The sequence below is a fragment of the Aplysia californica genome, unplaced genomic scaffold (genome assembly GCF_000002075.1).
Source record: "Aplysia californica isolate F4 #8 unplaced genomic scaffold, AplCal3.0 scaffold00053, whole genome shotgun sequence".
NCBI classification, from domain to species: domain Eukaryota; kingdom Metazoa; phylum Mollusca; class Gastropoda; order Aplysiida; family Aplysiidae; genus Aplysia; species Aplysia californica.
In genome coordinates this window covers 759,043-780,016 of record NW_004797323.1, presented here as the reverse complement: position 1 = coordinate 780,016, position 20,974 = coordinate 759,043, and the positions used below count along the sequence as shown (strand labels likewise).

Sequence of the window (20,974 nt, the reverse complement as noted above, 5' to 3'; positions counted from 1 at the left end):
CCCCTCCAACCCCACAATCAGACAAGAGCCAACACTCACAAAAATGCACTCTCTGACCAAAGGACACAAACCCAACAGCCGCAGCCTTATTTGAATAAACAAGACGTTCATTTGATCATAGTTTGACTTTTGCATATATATATTCATTACACCTGAATTTGATTTACAACACAATACTGTACATACTTCATAAACTTAACGTAAGTTTGATTTCAATGCTTGCTCTGTAACAACAGTATCTTTATGACAACAGAAAAAATAGAAACCAAACAATTAGTTTTAGTTTTAGTAAGAGTTCTACGGCACTTGCAACACAATTAGGTCATATAAGTGCCGAAGATTAGAGGTGTTACAAGAGAGTAACAAACACAAAAAAGGAGGAGAGAGAGATAAGGACGATAGATGTCTGATAGGACAGAAATTGATCCTCACGCAGAAAGAGTTGAGAGAAATCTGTTCTTCCTTACAGAACAAAGCATAGTATTTCAAAAGCAATATTTGTAAATGTCAGGTTTAAAAACTCATGGAATTGTTGATTATTTTTGTTCCTCGCCCATCGTCACTCCAAGCGGTCCAGAAAAGGTTCACTGGCTACATTGTGCCTCCACCACGGCACACAGACGCTGGCCAGACTCATTCTCCCGGAAAACGATTTTGTCCTTGAACTTTGCGACGTGCAGTGGCTTGAAGGTCACGGGGAACATCATCATCTTATCCTCTCTGAGGCACAAATACAGAGTGGGGGAAAAAAGTTTAGTTAGTTTTAGTAAGAGTTTTGCCACACTTGCAACGCAATTAGGTCATATAAATGCCGAAGATTAGAGGTCGTGTTACAAGGGAGTAACAAACACAATACAGAAGGACGAGAGATATTGTTTGTTTTAGTAGAGGTTTTACGGCGCTCACAACTGCATAATGTCATATGAGCGCCATAAGACAAGAGGTGTTACAAGAGAGTAACAAACATAAAAAAGAAGGAGGAGAGATAAAGACGATAAATGTTTGATAGGAAAGAAGGAGCAAACCACACAAGAGCATCCGCCAATCACCTACAGTGGAAAATAAAATACATGGGAGTGAATAAAGAAATACATTCATATACAAAGAAGGAAAAAAACCCCCTGCCCTTTAGCAAAGTTTTAGTTTTAGTAAGAGTTTTACGGCACTTGCAACACAATCAGGTAATATAAATGCTGAAGATTAGAGGTCGAGTTACAAGGGAGTAACAAACACAAAAAAGAAAGAGGGGAGATAGAGACGATAGATTTTTTTTATAGGAAAGAAGGAGGTTTAATTTTTTTTAAAAAAGCAACAAAAAAAAGCAAAGAGACACTCACCTGACCGTGAAGCTGTGATGCTTGATTAAGAAAGGTGGCTGTGGTTCTTGTTCTACTGTTATCTGATAAGACATGGGATGAAAATCAAAGCTTTTAGGACATGTCTGTGTGGCACTCTGGCACAGCAAAAATTACTGTTTTATTTTTCTTTGAAACAAAAGAAACAACCCCCCCCCCCTCCCTTCACACACATACACACAAAAACAAGGGAGTTGGGGAGGGGGGGGGGAGAGAATCAGCAAAAAACGAAACAAACCAACTTCGCTTCACTTTAATAAAAAAAACAAAAAAATTTTAACTTCCAGCAAGGAAACTTTTGTCTTACGTATAAAGACTAAATATGACCCCAGTCACTTAGTCACTTAAGCACATTGCTGTTAAGCTTTTCTAATCTTACTCGCAACTTGGCAGTTCTTCAGCCGCAGAAGAAAAGAAGACTATACAAATAATATGAAAGCCACAGCGGAAAAGCGATAAAGGTTATAAAATTGAAATTTTGTAACTATTGCTATTCACATTGGCATTTCCAGTTACCTCTACTCTAAAAAACTGTCAAATAGAGCAGGATTGGTCCTGAGTATCTGAGTATGAGATTTTTGAAACACAAGAGTACAATAAAGAAAAAAATCAAAGTACAGAGAGTTTTTACTCAGCAATATATGTGAAAATAGCCATTTTGGGTCAAATTATCAATTTGTTCATCAACAAAAGTTGGGGAAAATCATCCATTTAAGCAATTTTTTAGCCATTTACTCAAGTCATATATATTTTTAATAAAGTTTTCTTCTTAGACTTCTTAGGAATGACTTCACGTAAAACCTTTTCAAAAAGACAAAGACTGTTACGTAATTTTATTTTGTTGAGGAAATGGGTACTTGATCTTCAAATTCGGAGATAAGAAAAGACATAATATAACTGTACAGATGGAAAGACAGCTTAGATCTTATCCCAGTTTTGACACAGTACAAGATCCCACAGCAACTGAACCAAAACTACAGGAAAAGAGAAACCCTGTCCGTACGTCATGTTTTATTATCGTGTCCATACGATGTGGGGAACTCTGTGCCACCACTTTCCAAAGAGGAAAATTTACTTGTTAATCCGATCCATACACTTTGCATGGCAGTCTGTCAAAATGATTTTTTGAGAAATACTGAAAGTTTCAAAGAGAACTTCGCACTGGAAGTACTCTAAAATGTGAAGAATATAACTCCGGGGGTATAAATATGACCCCAGGACGTACGGATAGGGTTAACGGTCCCATAACACACAAGCAAAAAGCAAATACAGTACTACTAACCTGTTTCACTGTACTGGTAGGGTTTTTCAGTAAAATTTTCAGTACAGCGCTTTCTCCCTTGCACAAAGTGGGGAACAGGATTTCGGAAGACACAAGATGCAGGCCTTTAGGCCTCGCCGCACGGCTGGAATCAGATCTGAAAATATGAAAAGACAAAGCACATAAAAATTCAAGAGCAATGAGCAATCAGGGTACATCAGAAAATAACGACATAGCAGGCTGAAACTTTATTTGGTAATTCCAATAACTTCTTGTAGTTTTAGTTTTAGTAAGGGTTTTACAGCACTTGCAACACAATAAGGTCATGTAAGTGCCGAAGATTAGAGGTGTTACAAGACAGCAACAAACACAAAAAAAGAAGGAGGGGAGATAAAGACGAAAGAAGAAGCAAACGACACCAGAGCACCTGCCAACCACCCACAATCATTTAGTGCAGGGAATGGACAAGACAGTCAGACAGAAACAAAAGAAGGAAATAAGAGAAGCAGACCCTACTTGCAGTGCCCTACAACCACCCCCATCATCATCACTGTGCAACCAGTGGGTGTTGTTGGGACTTTCACATAAAATCAGAAATGTTCTTAACACTTCCTGGCCTATACATTTTCAGAGAGCCTCTGGCACTCATTTTAAAAAAAGGTTGAAAAGAAAAAAAAAATGAATGAAAAAAATGCCTCTGTTAGACATGAAACATCGTGTTTTAGTCTAGAACTGAAGAGCATGACGATTGAAAGACATCTTTGCCTGAACACTAACGGATTAAAAGGTCAGTGTTATTTCTGTACACTTTATACCTTGCAGAATTGTTGTCCCCAGAGGCATCTGGCTGTCTCGCTGACCTCAATGACCCTGATGATCTTGACGATGTTGGAGAAAAGTCAGCCAATGGAGGGACACCCATATCTGATGCAGACTGGGTTTTCTTTTTGCTATGAAAAAGATACATGAAAAAGTAGAACGAGACTGAATCAAAACTACATCAATCTCAAAACTAAAAACAACCTGATAGAGGAGCAGGAGCTGTTATGAAAAAAATGATGCAGTCTGAAAGCATGATATCATTAGAAACCTAGAGCTAATACACCAATCCACTGGCAAATGCAGACCGGGGAAAAAACAGGGGGAAAAACAAAACTAAAACAACCGAGCAAAAACAGCAGAAGAATCAACAGAACTTTTCGAGAACTGATATTTTCAATATGTCTTTGAAAGAACGAATAACACCACTCTCAAGGAAATTCTCTGAAATAATTCGCGTCCCAAAGAAACAATCAATACAAAATTTGAATGACTTAAGACCTGTGGCTTTAACATCAGTCGTTATGAAAACCTTAGAAAAACTGGTTCTGAAAGAAGTGAGGAAATCAACAGAAGACATACAGGATAACATGCAATTTGCCTATCGTGCCAAGAGGGGCGTGGGGGATGCCATTCTCATGTTCTTAGATAACATCTACAAACACATAGACACACCGTGAAATTATGGCAGGATACTTTTTGCTGATTTTTCATCCGCATTCAACACAATCCAACCGCACATAAAGGTTTCAAAATTAATTATATGAACATAAACAAGAACATTATAGCTTGGATTCTTGAGTTCTTAACCAACCGACCTCAATATGTAAAATTAAATGGTGTAAAATCCGACCTTATATTCACGAACACCGGTACGCCCCAAGGCTGTGTAATCTTCCTTGTCTTGTTTACGCTCTACACCAACGACTGTACTTTTGATAACAAAAACATCAAACTAATAAAAGTTGCGGATGATTCCACTCTACAAGGCCTTATAACAACAAATGAGAATGAATACAGGGACGCTGTAAATCTATTTACAAATTGGTGTGATAACCACTTCCTTTTACTAAATGTAAAAAAGACAAAGGAATTAATAATAGACTTTAGAGTCAAAAAAGACCAATGGCAACCACTATTTATTAAAAATGAAGAGGTGGAGGTGGTAACTCTTACAAGTATCTTGGGGTAACAATCGACAACAAACTTGACTGGCATCCCCACGCTGCTCTTGTGCTTAAAAAAGTAAATCCAAGAAATGTTTCTTTTAAAGAAATTAAGAAGTTTCCGTGTTGACAATAAGATTATGTCTCTTTTTTACCATTCTATGATTGGTAGTGTGCTATTATTTTGTATTTGCTGCTGGGGTGGGAATTGTAAGGAGAAAGATTAAGAAAAATTTGACAGAACCATAAAGAAAGCCAGCAAGATCTCTGGATATCATTTTAATAGAATAGATGAAATGTATAACACCACACATATAAAAAAGAAAAAAAGCATTATAAACGACCCATCACACCCCTTTTCCGCACAAATTGCAAGATCACACAGTGGCAGATATGTACCTCCAAAAACAAAGAAATAAAGATATACAAGAAGCCTTTTACCATCTAGCATAAGGCTTTTGTCAGAATGAGCATAGATGTGTGTTTCTCTTACAGTATGTATCTATCTATATAACTCCAAAGGTCTTGTATTTAAATTCCTGCATGTGGTTGAATGAAGCATTTGATGTGAATGTACATTTTGTCAGCTTCACTTCTCTTTTCATTTGAATTTTAATGAGAGTAATATATAATTTAAATTTTTTATGAATACCTGCATGTGTTTTTACTGTCCTGTACAGTCAAGGAAAATTTCCCTCTGGGATACTAAAGTACTATCTTATCTTATCTTAATATAGTCCTATTATCCTGAGAAGCTAAGAAACTAGTTGAACCTGCTACTTCATTAAAAAACAAAAACAGAACCCCCCAATCCACAAGCATGGCCCAGAAGATATTGGCCAAAACAAGGAGCACAATATCAGGGAATTCATTTTTAAAAAAAAGGTAGACTTTTCCATCAAGCAAATTACTACGAAAAACCAAAACCGTTTCAAATCCAATCATCCATACCTGAAATTGTCATTCAGTCTGTCCGAAGCAACACCACCAACAGTCTCCGACTTTCTGTGACCACTCCGGCCGTCTCTGGTGGTGCTCTCAGAGTGACCAGTGTCTGGCCCTGCAGACTTCCACACACCAGGAGCCAAGACAGCCCCCTGGGCCTTCTGGCGGCTCTCACTCGTTGAACGACGTCCTGCACTGGTCGAACCGCTACTTGACCTTGCTCTGGGGCTCGTGGCTGAGCTGGAGAAGCCGGCCGAGCCGAGCTTTGTGGCCCTCGGGGACACCGGGACAAGCTTGGAGGTCATGTCGCTTGTGGTGGCGGGGGATGTACCAGCAGCTGAAGTGCTGTCTTTGAACTTGTCGTGACTTTGTTGAGGAGACGCCTGCAGAGGGGAAAACAGAGAGTTCAAAATATATAATGGTTTAGTTTGTTTTAGTAGAGGTTTTACGGCGCTCGCAACTGCATAAGGTCATATGAGCGCCAGAAGATTAGAGGTGTTACAAGAGAGTAACAAACATAAAAAAGAAGAAGGGGAGATAAGGACGATAGATGTTTGATAGGAAAGAAGGAGCAAACCACACCAGAGCACCCGCCAACCACCCACTTAGTAAGTGTTTTACGGCACTTGCAACACAATAAGATCATATAAGTGCCGAAGATTAGAGGTGTTACAAGAGAGCAACAAACACAAAAAAAGAAGGAGGGGAGATAAAGACGATAGATGTTTGAAAGGAAAGAAGAAGCAAACCGCACCACAGCACCCGCCAACCACTCACCATGTTTGTTTTAAAAACAGTCTTGGCTCAAAGTCTCGAAAGTAAACATCTTGTGTTGTGGCTTTTCTACAACCTTGCTTGTGACTTTCTCAAATTATTGGGTCTCTTACAGCTTTAATACTTTAATGATGATTATACTGCCTCAGTTTTAAATACCTTGGCTGCACAATTATATCAGATGCAAAAAGTGACATGAAGATAAAAAAGTGGATTGCAGCAACTTCTAAAAAAGAACTTTCCACATACCTTGGCGTAGATGGTGAGACGATGTAGGCTGTCCCCGGGATTGTTCTTGTCCCTCAACGTCCAGCTCTGGTTGAAAGACCCCTTCGATTGAGGGCAGAACTCAATGGACACCTGGCACGGGAGAAATAATATCTTTGTTTTAGTAAGAGTTTTACGGCACTTGCAAAACAATAAGGTCATATAAGTGCCGAAGATTACAGGTGTTACAAGAGAGTAACAAACACAAAATAGGAGGGGAGAAAAGGACGACAGATGTGTCACGATGCAGTGGAATCAGGCTCTCGTCAATTTTTGGGCATGTGAAGTTATTGGTATCATCTTAAAGCTTAATTATTTGCCTTTCTTCCCATGAAATAAATATCCATTTATTATCTTAGATAGAATTCAAGATATTCGTGATTGAAGAAAGTGAGGTCGCCTGATTTCAGTGGTGAAATTAGCAAGAAAATGGACGCCAAAGTTTGGTAACTGCAATAGCGAGAGAGTCTTTGAAAACTGAAAAATGTAATATGTTGTGCCTTTTATCAATGTTTTTCACTAAAATTAAAATGGATGTGTGTTTTTATATGGACCTAATAGAGCTTAAGACAAAAAAAAAAAATTCGATAAAAATTTCAAACTGGCGGAAAAATGCCCGTTACTCAGATTTCGTTATTTTGACGAGCGCCTGCTTTCACCATGCTGCCTCACAAATGACAGATAGAGAAGGTTTCATGCCAATATATATTTCTATACTTTAAACAAAAACACGTCTATTTGCTATGTAGGGCTTTAAAAAAATCGATACAAAACTCTGAAGGAAGACGCTGCTTGGACTTACTAATACTGCTGAAAACGATTAATATGAGACCAGTTTCCACGCTACTGTACCACTGGCTTCACCACTCAGAGACACACACATATATATATATATATATATATATATATATATATATATGTAGTACAGGGTTTTACGGCGCTCGCAACTGCATAAGGTCATATGAGCGCCAAGGGGTGGGAATCAACAGAGAAGTTTTTACAGGGAATCAGACTTGGACTGCTCACCTCTCTAGCTTCAACAGCACAAGATCTGCTTTGACTATCAAGGCACCCCAAAATAGCAGGTCACAAGAGAGTGACAAACATAAAAAAGAAATAGAGGAAATGACAATAGTAAGGATCAGGAAAGAAAAAGCAGCAGTTCCCTGTTGTAGATCAGGCACAGTTATGAGCGTGACATGAGTCAGCCCATTTACAATTCTACTATGCTTGAACGAGAAATGTCCCCCCTTTGGGAATGGCCTAAAGACACTTCAGTCAGTGGCACTGCCCGAGGGGAACTCAGACACAAACAGGGACAACCTTTTAGTTTTAGAAAGAGTTTTATGGCACTTGAAACACAATAAGGTCATATAAGTGCCGAAGATTAAAGGTGTTACAAGAGAGTAGCAAACACAAAAAAGAAGGAGGGGAGAAAAGGACGATAGATGTTTGATAGGAAAGAAGGAGCAAATCAGACCAGAGCACCCGCCAACCACCCACTAAGAGCACCTCTTTTGATGTGACTAACATACAAAGTACTTTAATGAAGAGCAAAATATAATACTTAATATAATTCAAACGAGGAGCAGCATAGGCCTGCCAACAGAGACAGGAAATATATTAACAATTAACGTTATTTGTTTTAGTAGAGGTTTTACGGCGCTTGCAACTGCATAAGGTCAAATGAGCACCAGAAGATTAGAGGTGTTACAAGAGAGTCACAAAAGTTAACGTTATGAGCTGGTCCTGTAAGTGTATAAGCTGAAAAGAGAAAATGAAATTTAACACAAGCACACAACAAACACACATAAAAGTAAACACATGCAAGTGAATACACACAGGCATACAAAAAACACACATGATTACACAAACACATACAAGTTACACACACAAATAAATACAAGAAAATGTACCCAAAAACATGACACAAATGGTGCCAAAAATACAAAAACATATAATCAAGTTAACACACACAAACACATACAAGTAAATAGACATTAACACATAGAACAAATACACACAAGTTAATTCACACAACAGAACCAGATTCTATTGTGACCCGGAGACGCACAGTAGAGTCTGAAATGAAACCCTGGAACCATTCGTGAGGGACGTTGACCAAGACCAAAGATAGTACATAACAAGATGGGCCACTCAGCCAAAAAAGTGTCCGCGCAAAGTTCGCTCTTTGCTTCAGATGGCGCTGCAGTCTGTTTTGAAGCTCTCTTTCGTGTTTCCAGAAGAAGAATAGGAATAGCACCTCCTTGCGTGCGCAGATCGACTGCTGTTCATCAGCAGTTCGGGTTCATTCAGTGTGGAGTTTTAGGTTTTTAAAATTTTAATGACCTCTCGCCTTTCTTTCTAAAGTCAAATTAAGCTAAGAAAACAATCACCCTTTCCTCCGGAAGAGGTTTTTTGTCAGCGTAACCATTTAAAAAAAGCGTTCTTCCGAAATTTATTTAAAAAACTTGCTAGTTTCACTTTGAATTTTACTCAAGTAGGGCAACTCTGTTCGCAAAGGGTGCGCTTTTGTGAAGAGGGCGCCACCGAATTTTGAGGACACTTTTTTAATTGGCTCAAAGAGAGAAGTGGCCCCTCTTGTTATGTAGACTCTTTGCCGAGACACAGACAGAGCTGGAGACCCATGGCATGACGGGTAGTAAGTAATTCCCACAAAGAAGTAACCATCTCATCTCTTTTCTCCTACCTTAGCACTGTCGTCTGGCATCAGGGTGCCTGAAGTCGGAGACAACTTGAACACGGGGTACATGACACGGTACACGTGCTGCGTGTCGTCAACGTGCTGGGGAGAACATATACACACGTACAGATGTTTGCTTGTCCACACATACAGACTGTTTTTGTTTTCGAAAGTGTTTGTTTTCGTAGTTAAGTTCTAGTAGAGGTTTTACGGCGCTTGCAACTGCATAAGGTCATATGAGCGCCAGAAGATTAAAGGTGTTACAAGAGAGTAACAAACATAAAAAAGAAGAAGGGGAGAAAAGGTCGATACATGTTTGATAGGAAAGAAGAAGCAAACCGCACCAGAGCACCCGGCAACCACCCACTTGTTTTCGTAGAGGTTTTAAGGCGCTCGCAACTGCATAAGGTCATATGAGCGTCAAGGAGTGGATGTCAACAGAGAAGTCCTTACAGGGAATCAGGCTTACTCTGCTCACCTCTCTAGCTTGAACAGCACAAAGTCTGCTTCGACTATCAAGGCACCCCGGAAATAGCAAGTCACAAGAGTGTGACAAACATGCAAAAGAAGTAGAGGAAAAATGACGATAGTAAGGATTACGAAAGAAAAAGTAGCAGTTCCCTGTTGCAGTTCAGGCAGTTATGAGCATGACATTGATGAATTAGCCTATTTACAATTACAATTCTGCTGTGCATAAGAACTCGAGATGTTAATGTCCCCCCCTTTGGGAATGCCCTAAAGACACTTTTTAGTCAGTAGCACCGCCCCGCGGGGTTAGGAAGATTAGGTGTTATAAGAGAGTGACAAACATAAAAAAAGGAGGGGAGATGGAAACGGCAGTTGTTTGATAAGAAAGAAAGAGCAAACCACACCAGAGCACCGCCAGATGATAGTTTGAGTTGAGAGGAGCACATTGACACAGTAATGTTCATACAGCAAGATAGACAGACAGAAACAAAAGAGGGAAAGAAAAGAAGAAAAACTTTGTGTCCTCCTCCTATCATTCACTCGTACCTACACACACAGGAGATATAAAACTCTCAAAGTGAACACACTTCCAGAAGTTCTTTTATTTCACCATCACTTCTGAAAACACTTTTGTCATCTAAGAAACTTTGTGTCATGGCATTGTGGACTGGGGTGTCTGTGGACTGCCTGCCCACCCTGAGAAGAGGCCGTTCATGTTGAGGACAGGAGGGTACAAGGGGTTTTCATGAGACTGGAAAGACCTAACTGCCCAGTGGCTCCAGTAGGGTTCACGTTGCCCATTCATGTAAGAAACCGAAATTGTGTTTTCAACCATCTCACACGCTTAAAAGAAATGAAAATTTCCTGAAAACAAAAATACTGTGTAAAAATTCTAAGAGATATTGAGTCCAGGAAATTTACTCGTTAATCAGATCCGTACGCTTTACATAGCAGTCTGTCAAAATGATTTTTTGAGAAACACTGAAAGTTTCAAAGAGATCTTCGTACTAGAAGTATTCTAAAATGTGAAGAATACAACCCCGGGGGTACAAAATGACCCCAGGGCGTACTGATTGGGTAAAGAGAAATGAAAATTTCCTGAAAACAAAAAAACTGTGCAAAAATTCTAAGAGATTGAGTCCAGGATCCTGCACAAGCACCCAGCAACTACCAACAGGAGGTAAAGACAGAACACTTGACAAGCATTTTTGGGTTTGTTTTGAGAAAAAGATTTTTAAAAATAGGGCGTTCTTAGTTGTAACACTAGGACAGAAGTAAACATGTCTCAATGATTGAATTTTCAAAGCACAAAAAATACACAAAACAGACAGCTGCTACACAGAAGTTTGAAACAAGAAACAGCCTTTTTGCCACACCCCTTATCTAGAAATCTTAAAAAAAATATTTAGACAATTCCATTAAGACTATGATGAGCATGACTGACATTCTCAAAGAGCATTCTTACCTTGACATAAGGCGGGGCAAAAGGAGAGACGAACCAGTGCAGTGGTTCTGAGCTCTTGTTCATGAAGATATACTGCAGGTCTGAGGAGACAGGTCAAGAACAAACTCTGGAAACAATCTTTTTTTTTTTTTGTAAGTGTTTTATAGCACTAGCAACACAATAAGGTCATATAAGTGCGGAAGATTAGAGGTGTTACAAGAGAGTAACAAACACAAAAAAAGAAGGAGGCGAGGTAAAGACGATAGATGTTTGATAGGAAAGAAGAAGCAAACCACACCAGAGCACCCGCCAAGGACCCACTTGAAACAGTCGTTAGTTTAGTTTTAGTAAAGGTTTAACGGCACAGGACCCACTTGAAACAGTCGTTAGTTTAGTTTTAGTAAAGGTTTTACGGCACTCGCAACTGCATAAGGTCATATGGGGTAACAGTCTAGACAAAAAAAGTGACAAATAAAATGAGTGTCATTCAGGAATGTGCGTGTGTCAGCGGGTGTCCATCTGTGTGCATTCGAAAAAAGACCAAGTGAGAGGGGATGATGACCATGATGAGACAGAGAGAAAGAAATAAAACACTTTCTTAACTTAAATAAAAAGAATTACAATCTAAAAGAACTATAACTGAGCCTTACATGTTTTCTTTTAAAACCATGATGGAAATAAGTTGGTCAAGCTGCTTCAGCAGATTTTTTTATGAGTGTATCGTATAACTCTTCATAGAAAGGTAAAAGCACTAAAAATAAGCAATGCTGCCAACTTTTCGAAACCAAAAATCCAGCCCAGGCTTTAACCATGTGGCTGGTCAAGAAGGTAGGCATTCGTTTATTTTCTTTCTTAATGGTTGAGAACCCTTGCCTACCAAAATTTCACAATGGTACAAAAAATATCGGAGCAGTTGGCAGGTCTGTGACATGACAGCCAGTAATTTAAATCTGGGCACAATTTTACACACAAAAAATTACAGATCAGAGCACCATGCCCAACAGAAACTCACAACTGACGACTCCCAGCTCTGTGTTAGGGAACATGGCCATGTCAGAGCCCTGTACTCTGGCTCCTCTCAGGTCGTCCGGCCGCTCTCCCGAGTGGGCAAGCAGAGGCCGTCCCGCTGTAGTAGTGGAGGACACCGGCAAAGACGAAGTCACACGGTCCGCAACGGTCACAGAGGGGACCCTAGCCTTGACCGAGCCAGCCGGGTGATAAGAAGTCCCCGGCGAGCGGGACACGGGAGTGACCGTAGGTGGCGAATTGTGGGAAAGCTTCGGCTGTACTGCAGTTAGTGGGTCGTAGGCAGGCTCAAAGACGACGTACACCTTTATATACTGAAATACAATTTGCATTCATGTATTTATGTATGTGAATAAGAAATGAAGAGCTGTGGGAAAGGACAGGACAAAGGGATATAGAAGTAGAAATAGGATTAAGAAAGTGGCGATGGATGGGACACACCTTAAGAAAGCCCAACGGAAACATCACAAGACAGTCACTGCAGTGGAACCCACAGGGAGCACGAAGCAGGGGTAGGCCATAGGAAACATGGAGGAGATGCGTGGAAAGGGACATGAGAGAAGAGATGAAGCTCCCTTGAAACGAGCTTGGAAGGATGGTCCAGGACAGAGATAAATGGAAGGAGCTTGTATGTGGCCTATACCCTGCCAGGGGTGAAAGGTATTGACGATGATGATGATTTATGTATGTCACATATTTATGTATGCACGCATTTATAATTATGTATTTAGAGGTGTAAAGGGAGTAGGTAAGTTTATCTGCCTTTAACTATTTTTGGTTTCAAAATATTCTTGAGTCCAGCGGTACATAATTTTGTTAATAATTTCTCCATCAATAAATCAAATCTGAATAAATTCGGTTGGAAAATATACGTCTTTTTCAATTTTATGAAAGCGGATTATTTTCAATACATGGCTTCCTTTACCATGATAACACTGGATTGAAAAAAAAAAGTAATGTTACCTTTCAAAAGTGTTCCATTTTACTTTTTAGTAAAAAAAAAACTTTACCTGAGAGTTTATAGACACTGAGATGTGTCTGAAAAGCTGCCCCTCCCCTTAAAAGGAGAAGGAACAGACCATGAGAATGTGTACCTACCTTGATGGTGTGAGAACACCGCACTTTAATGAGCCCTCCCCACTGAACTTTCTCTCGGTTGGCGAAGAAAGCAGGATTCAATTTCAACTCCAGCAGCTCCGTATTTCTGAAACAAGAAAATGTGAGGCAGCGTGGTGGAATCAGGCTCTCGTCAAAATTATCAAAGTGAAAAAACATGCATTTTTCCACAGGTTTGTGGATTTTTATCAAATTTTGTTTTTTGACTCAACACCTTTCATGCCCATTAAAGAACTAATTTCAGTGTGGATTTTTCTGAAAAATGTTGATTAAAAGCACAAAAAATGTAAATTTTCTGTTACCACCGACTCTTAAGCTAAGGAAATAACTAATCTTTGGCGGTCATTTTCTCACTAATTTTGCCCCTGAAAACAGGTAACCCCACCTCCTTCATTCGCAAACATCTCGATTTGTATTCAAGATAAATGGATATTTTTTCCATCCAAATAAAGACAAGTGATCAAGCTTTAAGATGATACCAATAACTCTACATGCCCAAAAATTGACGAGAGCCTGATTCCAAGGCAGCACCCTGCTCTGAGAAGCAGTAAAAGCATTTTCCTTAAGAACATAGTTTAGTTTTAGTAAGAGTTTTACGGCACTTGAAACACAATAAGGTCATATAACAGCCGAAGATTAGAGGTGTTACAGGAGAGTAACAAACACAAAAAAGAAGGGGATATAAAGACGATAGATGTTTGATAGGAAAGAAGGAGCAAACCACACCAGAGCACCCGCCAACCACCCACATGAGCATTTTGGTTACTATAGCGAGCGTAGTCATTAGATCTAACATTATTTTTCTGTATGTTCCTGATTAAGCACTTGATCGGGCGAAACGTTGAACTTTTATAAAAATTTTGGGGAAATTCTACAAGTCTCAACCCTTTTTAATTCCTTGCTGTTTACAATGATGACGATGGTGTGAATAAACCAGCACTTTTACGGCACTCCCATCTAAGGTCATCACTATATCAGTACAGACAGCACACACTGTGAGGCGCTGAAGTAACGCCTATCTTTAGTTTTAGTAAGTTTTTTTAAAAATATTTTTTTTTAGTAGAGGGTTTTACGGTGCTCGCAATTGCATAACGTCATATGAGCGCCAAGGGATGGGTGTCAACAGAGAAGTCTTTACAGGGAATCAGACTTACTCTGCTCACCTCTCTAGCTTAAACAGCACAAGGTCTGCTTCAAGTATCAAGGAACCCCGGAAATAGCAGGTCACAAGAGAGTGACAAACATACAAAAGAAGTAGAGGAAAATGGCAATAGTAAGGATTAGGAGAGAAAAAGCAGCAGTTCCCTGTTGTTATGAGCGTGACATGAACCAGCCCATTTACAATTCTACTATGCTTGAACGAGATATGTTCCCCCTTTGGGAATGGCCTAAAGACACTACAGTCAGTGGCACTGCCCCGGGGGGATTAGTAAGAGTTTTACGGCACTTACAACACAATAAGGTCATATAAGTGCCGAAGATTAGAGGTGTTACAAGAGAGTAACAAACACACACAAAAAAAGGAGGGGAGATATAGACGATAGATGTTTGATAGGAAAGAAGAAGCAAATCACACCAGAGCACCCTCCAACCACCCACAACGCCTGTCTGCTGGGAATGTACGAGGTGTACTTACACACGCCCATCAATGGTGTTATAGATTTCAATCCAGTCTTCTTTTTAAAAAATGATAGCAGAGATTTTGTAGGAGAAATTCTAGGACGAATCATTAACTTACTTAGAAGAGACAGAGCCTTTTTCAGGTGACACCAGGATCCCTGTGTCGTAGTCCACGGAGAAGCTGAGGGGAAGAAAACACCAAGCTTATACGTTATGACATGATAGCCAGAAAAGAAATCTAGTCACAATTTTACACACACAAAAATTATGACAGGTTTGGGTGTCATAAGTCACCTGGCACAGTATTCATCCGCATCTCACTTTGTTGTTTTTCAATTGCTTTCAATAGAAACAACAGCAAAAATTCTAAAAACATTATCAATTGAAACAGATACTTAAAGGAACAAACTTTATAAATGAACAGGCTCCTGATATTAAACAAGTAAAATTTCCAACTTTCTTTACATTGATAAGACCAACATCATTCTTTAAAATTTAAAAAAAATTTAAACAAAGCTCAAGACAATACTGAATCATTCATAATTTGGCCCATGTCAGGTTTTCTTACCAAAATCAATAACATGACATACAATACAAAGCTCCCTCACAAACACACACACAAAGAGACACATTAACTACCTCAAGTTTTCAGAGGAAAAGTTGATGATCTGAGCATGTTCTTTCACAGATCCATTGCTGCCAACTGATGAAAGAAAAGAACTGTTCAGCAAGCGGGAATTTAGGCAGAAAAAAAAAGCAATCCAAAGAATAACCATCAGAAAGAACACAAAACAAGAGGGGCTAGTTGACTGCCCCCCCCCCCCCCCTTCCCCCACCCACCTAATCAACATTGTGGGGGAAAAATAAAACAGACCAGTTCTTGCTTCCCGTCACCAACACCATCCTTCTTTGCGGGCCAAACCAACTCTACATCAGGCACAGGTAGATGTGTCACAACACGGTGGAATCAGGCGCTCGGCAGTTTTCAGGCATGTGGAGTTATTAGTATCATCTGAAAGCTGATTTATTTGCCTTGCTTCCAATGAAATAAACATCCATTTGTCACGAATAGAACTCAAGATATTTGCGATTGAAGAAAGTGCGGTCGCCTGGTTTCAGTGGAGAAATTAACGAGAAAATGGCTGCCAAAGTTAGATAACTGCAATAGCTAAAGAGTCTTTGAAAACGAAAAAAATGACATAGGTTGTGCCCTTAACCAATGTTTTTCAGTAAAATTCACATGGAAATGTGTTTTTATATGGACGTAAAAGAGGATAAGACAAAAAATAAAAATTAGATAAAAATTTCCAAACTAACAGAAAATGCCTGTTTCTCCCATTTCGTAATTTTGACGAGCGCCTGAGGTCACCAAGCTGCCTCAAATATGGGCAATGGAAAAGGTGAGGAAATCAGGCACTCAGCTCTCAAAAAATGGACCTCAGAACAGAACAAAAGCTCTACCACTGGAGTCTATTTTAAAGGGACAGTCATTTTGATATGCTCCACTTCAAGTTGTCATTGCGAGTCACACTGTTTCAAAGTAATAAAAACCAACCAATACGAAACTATACAGTATACGACAATTTAAAAGAATAAAAAACTGCACTGAAACTTTAAACAAAGTGACAAAACGAGGGAAAAAAAATCACAGACCAGAAAGCTGCACTTCCGTAGGAACCAGTGTCCACATGTCTCTGCTGTTCTCAGGCACTCCGACATTTTGACTGACAGTGGTCAGTGCTGGGCGAGCTTGAGGTGACCTGGAGATTAGACAACCAGAGAATAAATCAGGGAACAGTTCTGTCCAGTACAAGTCAAAACCATCAAATTTTTCTTAACAAACAACAACCCCCCCCCCCCCCCCCCCCCAAAAAAAAAGAGGACACAATAGGGAAACTTTAGTTTTAGTAAAAGTTTTACTGCACTTGCAACACAATAAGGTCATATAAGTGCCGAAGATTAGAAGTGTTACAAGAGAGTAACAAACATAAAAAAGAAGAAGGGGAAATACGGACGATAGATGTTTGATAGGAAAGAAGAAGCAAACCACATCAGAGCACCCGCCAACCACCCACACAATAGGGAAACAAACACTGACAACATAGAAACATTTACAAAGAAATATGAAAAACTTTTTAACAAGACAAACCATTTTCACTACCAAAAAAAGTTTTAACAGTTTGCAATCTTTAAAATGTATATACAGCTACTTTAAATTTAAAAAACAACAAAACATAACATAGATTAAGTACTTGTTTTGCAAATGTTGATTTCCTAGTGGCACAAAAATGACACCATAAGAAGAGCACAGAATAGAGTATGCCCGTTTTTGTTTTGTTTCTCCAGTCAAATTTATCTGGCAGTACCTGTGTGGTTAGACTACGACACTGACTACACTAGCTTCTTCAGCTGCATGAAATCAACATAAACAACATACGCTATATCTATGCAGAGTGGCAGCACTTATGACCTAATTGTGTTGCAAAGTGCTGTTAAACTTTTACTTTCATTTCACTTTTTTTGGACAAGTGCCTGAATACATCACGCTGCCTCACATAATGCATTTTTTCTTGCTTTTTGCAACATTCAGAATTTTAAAATGCAACAAATTTTTTCTGAGCAAATGCAACCCATATCAGACTAAGGAACTGCAATAAAAATTTTTTTTTAAAATTCTTGGCAAAGAACATTTTAACATCAGGCCTACGATTTGCAAGTTCATTACAAAAATACAGCACCTTCTGATTGTTGATTCTGTCTGTGAAGTTGGTGCAACTGACATGGACATAGCTTTTCTCTCTGCTCCTTGTCCAAACACGCCAACCTTGACGACCTTCATAGAGCGCTTGAAGAGGTCGTAACTGTCATAGGGGGTGGTCACACTCTCCACTGGGAGTAGATAAAGAGAGTCGGTTTAGTTTTAGTAAGAGTTTTACGGCACTTGCAACACAATAGGGTCATATAAGTGCCGAAGATTAGACGTGTTACAAGAGAGTAACAAACATAAAAAAGGAAGAGGAGAGATCAGGACGATAGAGGTTCGATAGGAAAGAAGAAGCAAACCACACCAGAGCACCCGCCAACCACCCACTAAAGAGAGTCAATGGAAATTATAATAATATAGTCAATGGGAGCACATCAATATGACAACAGCAAGGGGTCAACTTATCCCATCCCTTTGATAAAAACCTGCATGCAAAGAAGGTACAAGAGAGAGAGAGAGAGAGGGAGGGAGGGAGAGAGAGAGAGAGAGAGAGAGAGAGAGAGAGAGAGAGAGAGAGAGAGAAAGAGAGACAGAGAGGGAGAAAGCGAGAGAGAGAGAGAGAGAGAGACAGAGAGAGAGAGAGAGACAGACAGAGAGACAAAGACAGGAGTCGGAGAGAGAGAAATAAAATATACAGCATTATCCACACACACACACTGCTGGCAAAACTTTTCGGAAGCGTTTATGCCGGGAGCTCAAACTTACTCTCAGCCTCCATCATTTGCTGCTGAGCTGCTGTCAGGGGGACGTCAAATTTGTTGACCACGTGATGTCTCTGTTTCCCAAAGTTCCTGAAATAGGTGTGCTGTGATTTAGTTATGAACAAAACAACCAGGCACAGTATTTAACACTTTGCCGCCTCATCTCGCAGACCGGCGATGTTTACCACCCAGTTTCCTTGGATTTCCCCCAAAATGCCTTTGAAGGCAAAAGTTTTTACTAGATCTATATGAACCCCTTGTGGCGGCAAAGTGGGTTTTTTTTTTAGTAGAGGTTTTACTGCACTCGCAACTGCATAAGGTCATATGAGCGCCAGAAGATTAAAGGTGTTACAAGAGAGTACAAACATAAAAAAGAAGAAGAGGAGTTGAGGACGATAGATGTTTGATAGGAAAGAAGGAGCAAACCACACCAGAGCACCCGTCAACCACCCACGCACTTAAGTCTTCAGTGCAGACATGATTTCAAATCATGATACACATGAGTAGATGCAATATTTGGTTAACCCTATCCATAGGTCGTGTTTTACTATCGTATCCATATGACGTGGGGAACTCTGTGCCGCGACTTTCAAAGAGGAAATTTACTCGTTAATCCGATCTGTACGCTTTGCATAGCAGTCTGTCAAAATGATTATTTGAGAAATACTGAAAGTTTCAAAAGAGACCTTCATACTAGAAGTATGCTAAAATGAGGAGAATACAACCCTGAGGGTACAAAATGACCCCAGGGTGTACGGGTAGGTTTAATGACTCTAAAGATGCAATTTACACGATATGAGAAAAGTCAGCTAAATTCCACTAGTGCCAAGTCATTCATGTAAGTTTAGAGAAAAATTACAAACAAGCCGCCCAAATCAGAACCACGACTTCGGTACTAATTATTTTTCAGTAAGAATTGAGACAGGAAATAACAGAACTCTGTAGGAGGATGCTGCATGATAGCTTTGAATAACTTCTTTGTTTTGATATCCCCCCCCCCCCCCAATAATTAAAAAAAAATTATTGTCAATTGGAGAACGACATTGACGATATGACATATCAATGATGATGATCCCACACAAAAAAAGAATAACCCAGGCCTTTCATTTATCTCAAGAATGCAGAGTAGTGAGGAAATTTTTCCTAAGAATGTCCACCTAAAAGATTGTCTACATTCTTCGCTGCAATCTCTTATCCAGTACGAGAACTGTCATTCTCTTCTCTCTTCCTTACTTCGTGTTATTCTCAAATAAGTTTTAGTAGTAGAGGTTTTACGGCGTTCGCAACTGCATAAGGTTATATGAGTGCCAGCAGATTAGAGGTGTTACAAGAGAGTAACAAACAAAAAAGAAGAAGGGGAGATAAGGACAATAGATGTTTGATAGGAAAGAAGAAGCAAACCACACCAAACCACCCGCCAACCACCCACTTTCTCAAAAAAAAAAAAAAAAGGTGTGCTTTTCACCACATATCAAAAGTTCAGCCCAACTACACAGTTTCTGTTCTTGCACACACAGTCACTTTTACAACAGAATTCTGCTTGTTAAATCTGTGGTTAGTACAAAGTAAAACAAACTCGGTGGAGCAAAAAGGAAAGCTGGGACAATTCACTACAATCTAGTGTCTAAACTGTGTCAATAGTGACATACAACATATACAACTAGAATTCGTGTAGGAAAATAAAAATAAAGACAGAGAAACATGATTCTGAGACGATAAATACTTCGACCACACTTAAGTTCTAGCTTTGAGTTTCGACATCCTGATCAACTTTGGACTCAACCGGGAAAAACCCAAATTAAGAACACGTTTGTTTTGTCCGAGTAAGGAGAAGCACACTGACACAATAACAGCCTTTAACTGCTGAGAAAGATTAAGACATTACAGACAGAAAAGAAAGAAGGAAAGAAAAAAAAAACAACAGGATCTCTCCCTGGCGCTCCTCACCAATTGTGGAACATTTCTGGAAAAATGGCATTTGCAACAAATTCTTTATCCGACGCTCACCTGATCAGGAACTGTCGTGATATCTCATCTCCGTAGGTCAACTTGACCAGTGCGATGAGTGCCCGGCCAGACTGACACAGGGCCATCTCTTTCTGTCCAGGGTTCAACATCACAAGCAGCTCCTGAGAACAGATGACCAACAAAGGTGTACAAATGTCCCATCATGTTTTAGTAGAGGTTTTACGGCACTCGCACCTACATAAGGTCATAAGAGCGCCAAGGGGTGGATGTCAACAGAGAAGTCCTTACAGGGAATCGGGCTTACTCTGCTCACCTCTCTAGCTTCAAAAGCACAAAGTCTGCCTCGACTATCAAGGCACCCTGGAGATAGTGGGTCACAAGAGAGTGGCAAACATACCAAAGAAGTATAAGGAAAATGAGGATAGTAAGGATGAGGAAAGAAAAAGCAGCAGTTCCCTGTTGTAGTTCAGGCATAGTTATGAGCATGACATTGTTGAATCAGCCCATTCACAATTCTATTGTGCATAAGAACGAGAAATGTCCCCAATTTGGGAATGGCCTAAAAATACTTCAGTC

General features: G+C 39.7%; 2 protein-coding genes across 2 annotated transcripts in view; both read right to left on the bottom strand.

The window, feature by feature from the left end:
* Positions 1 to 364: 364 nt before the first annotated feature.
* LOC118477267 (centrosomal protein of 192 kDa-like) lies at positions 365 to 4,144 on the bottom strand. The gene is made up of 4 exons (XM_035968363.1): positions 3,432 to 4,144; positions 2,638 to 2,773; positions 1,338 to 1,399; positions 365 to 720 (listed from the first exon to the last, which is right to left on the bottom strand). The coding sequence occupies exons 1-4, from the start codon at positions 3,581 to 3,583 to the stop codon at positions 585 to 587; spliced, it is 486 nt and encodes a 161-aa protein (XP_035824256.1). The 5' UTR covers positions 3,584 to 4,144; the 3' UTR covers positions 365 to 584.
* Positions 4,145 to 5,279: 1,135 nt separating this feature from the next.
* The window catches only part of LOC101859389, a 62,318-nt gene continuing 46,623 nt past the window's right edge, over positions 5,280 to 20,974 (bottom strand). Inside the window, exons 31-42 of the mRNA XM_035968353.1 lie at positions 20,438 to 20,559; positions 18,435 to 18,520; positions 17,704 to 17,854; positions 16,619 to 16,725; positions 15,605 to 15,668; positions 15,084 to 15,146; positions 13,328 to 13,433; positions 12,216 to 12,543; positions 11,225 to 11,304; positions 9,298 to 9,393; positions 6,570 to 6,680; positions 5,280 to 5,929 (exon numbers count right to left, since the gene is read on the bottom strand). Of these exons, the coding sequence (XP_035824246.1) occupies positions 5,543 to 5,929; positions 6,570 to 6,680; positions 9,298 to 9,393; positions 11,225 to 11,304; positions 12,216 to 12,543; positions 13,328 to 13,433; positions 15,084 to 15,146; positions 15,605 to 15,668; positions 16,619 to 16,725; positions 17,704 to 17,854; positions 18,435 to 18,520; positions 20,438 to 20,559 (1,701 nt within the window). The 3' untranslated portion in view covers positions 5,280 to 5,542. The remainder of the gene's footprint in view (positions 5,930 to 6,569; positions 6,681 to 9,297; positions 9,394 to 11,224; positions 11,305 to 12,215; positions 12,544 to 13,327; positions 13,434 to 15,083; positions 15,147 to 15,604; positions 15,669 to 16,618; positions 16,726 to 17,703; positions 17,855 to 18,434; positions 18,521 to 20,437; positions 20,560 to 20,974) is intronic.

Coding starts and splice junctions, on each gene's coding strand:
- LOC118477267 (XM_035968363.1), bottom strand. CDS start 3,583: ATGTATCTTTTTCATAGCAAAAAGAAAACCCAGTCTGCATCAGATATG. Junction 2,774..3,431: donor GGGGACAACAATTCTGCAAG/GTATAAAGTGTA, acceptor TCATATTTTCAG/ATCTGATTCCAGCCGTGCGG. Junction 1,400..2,637: donor CTACCAGTACAGTGAAACAG/GTTAGTAGTACT, acceptor ATGTCTTATCAG/ATAACAGTAGAACAAGAACC.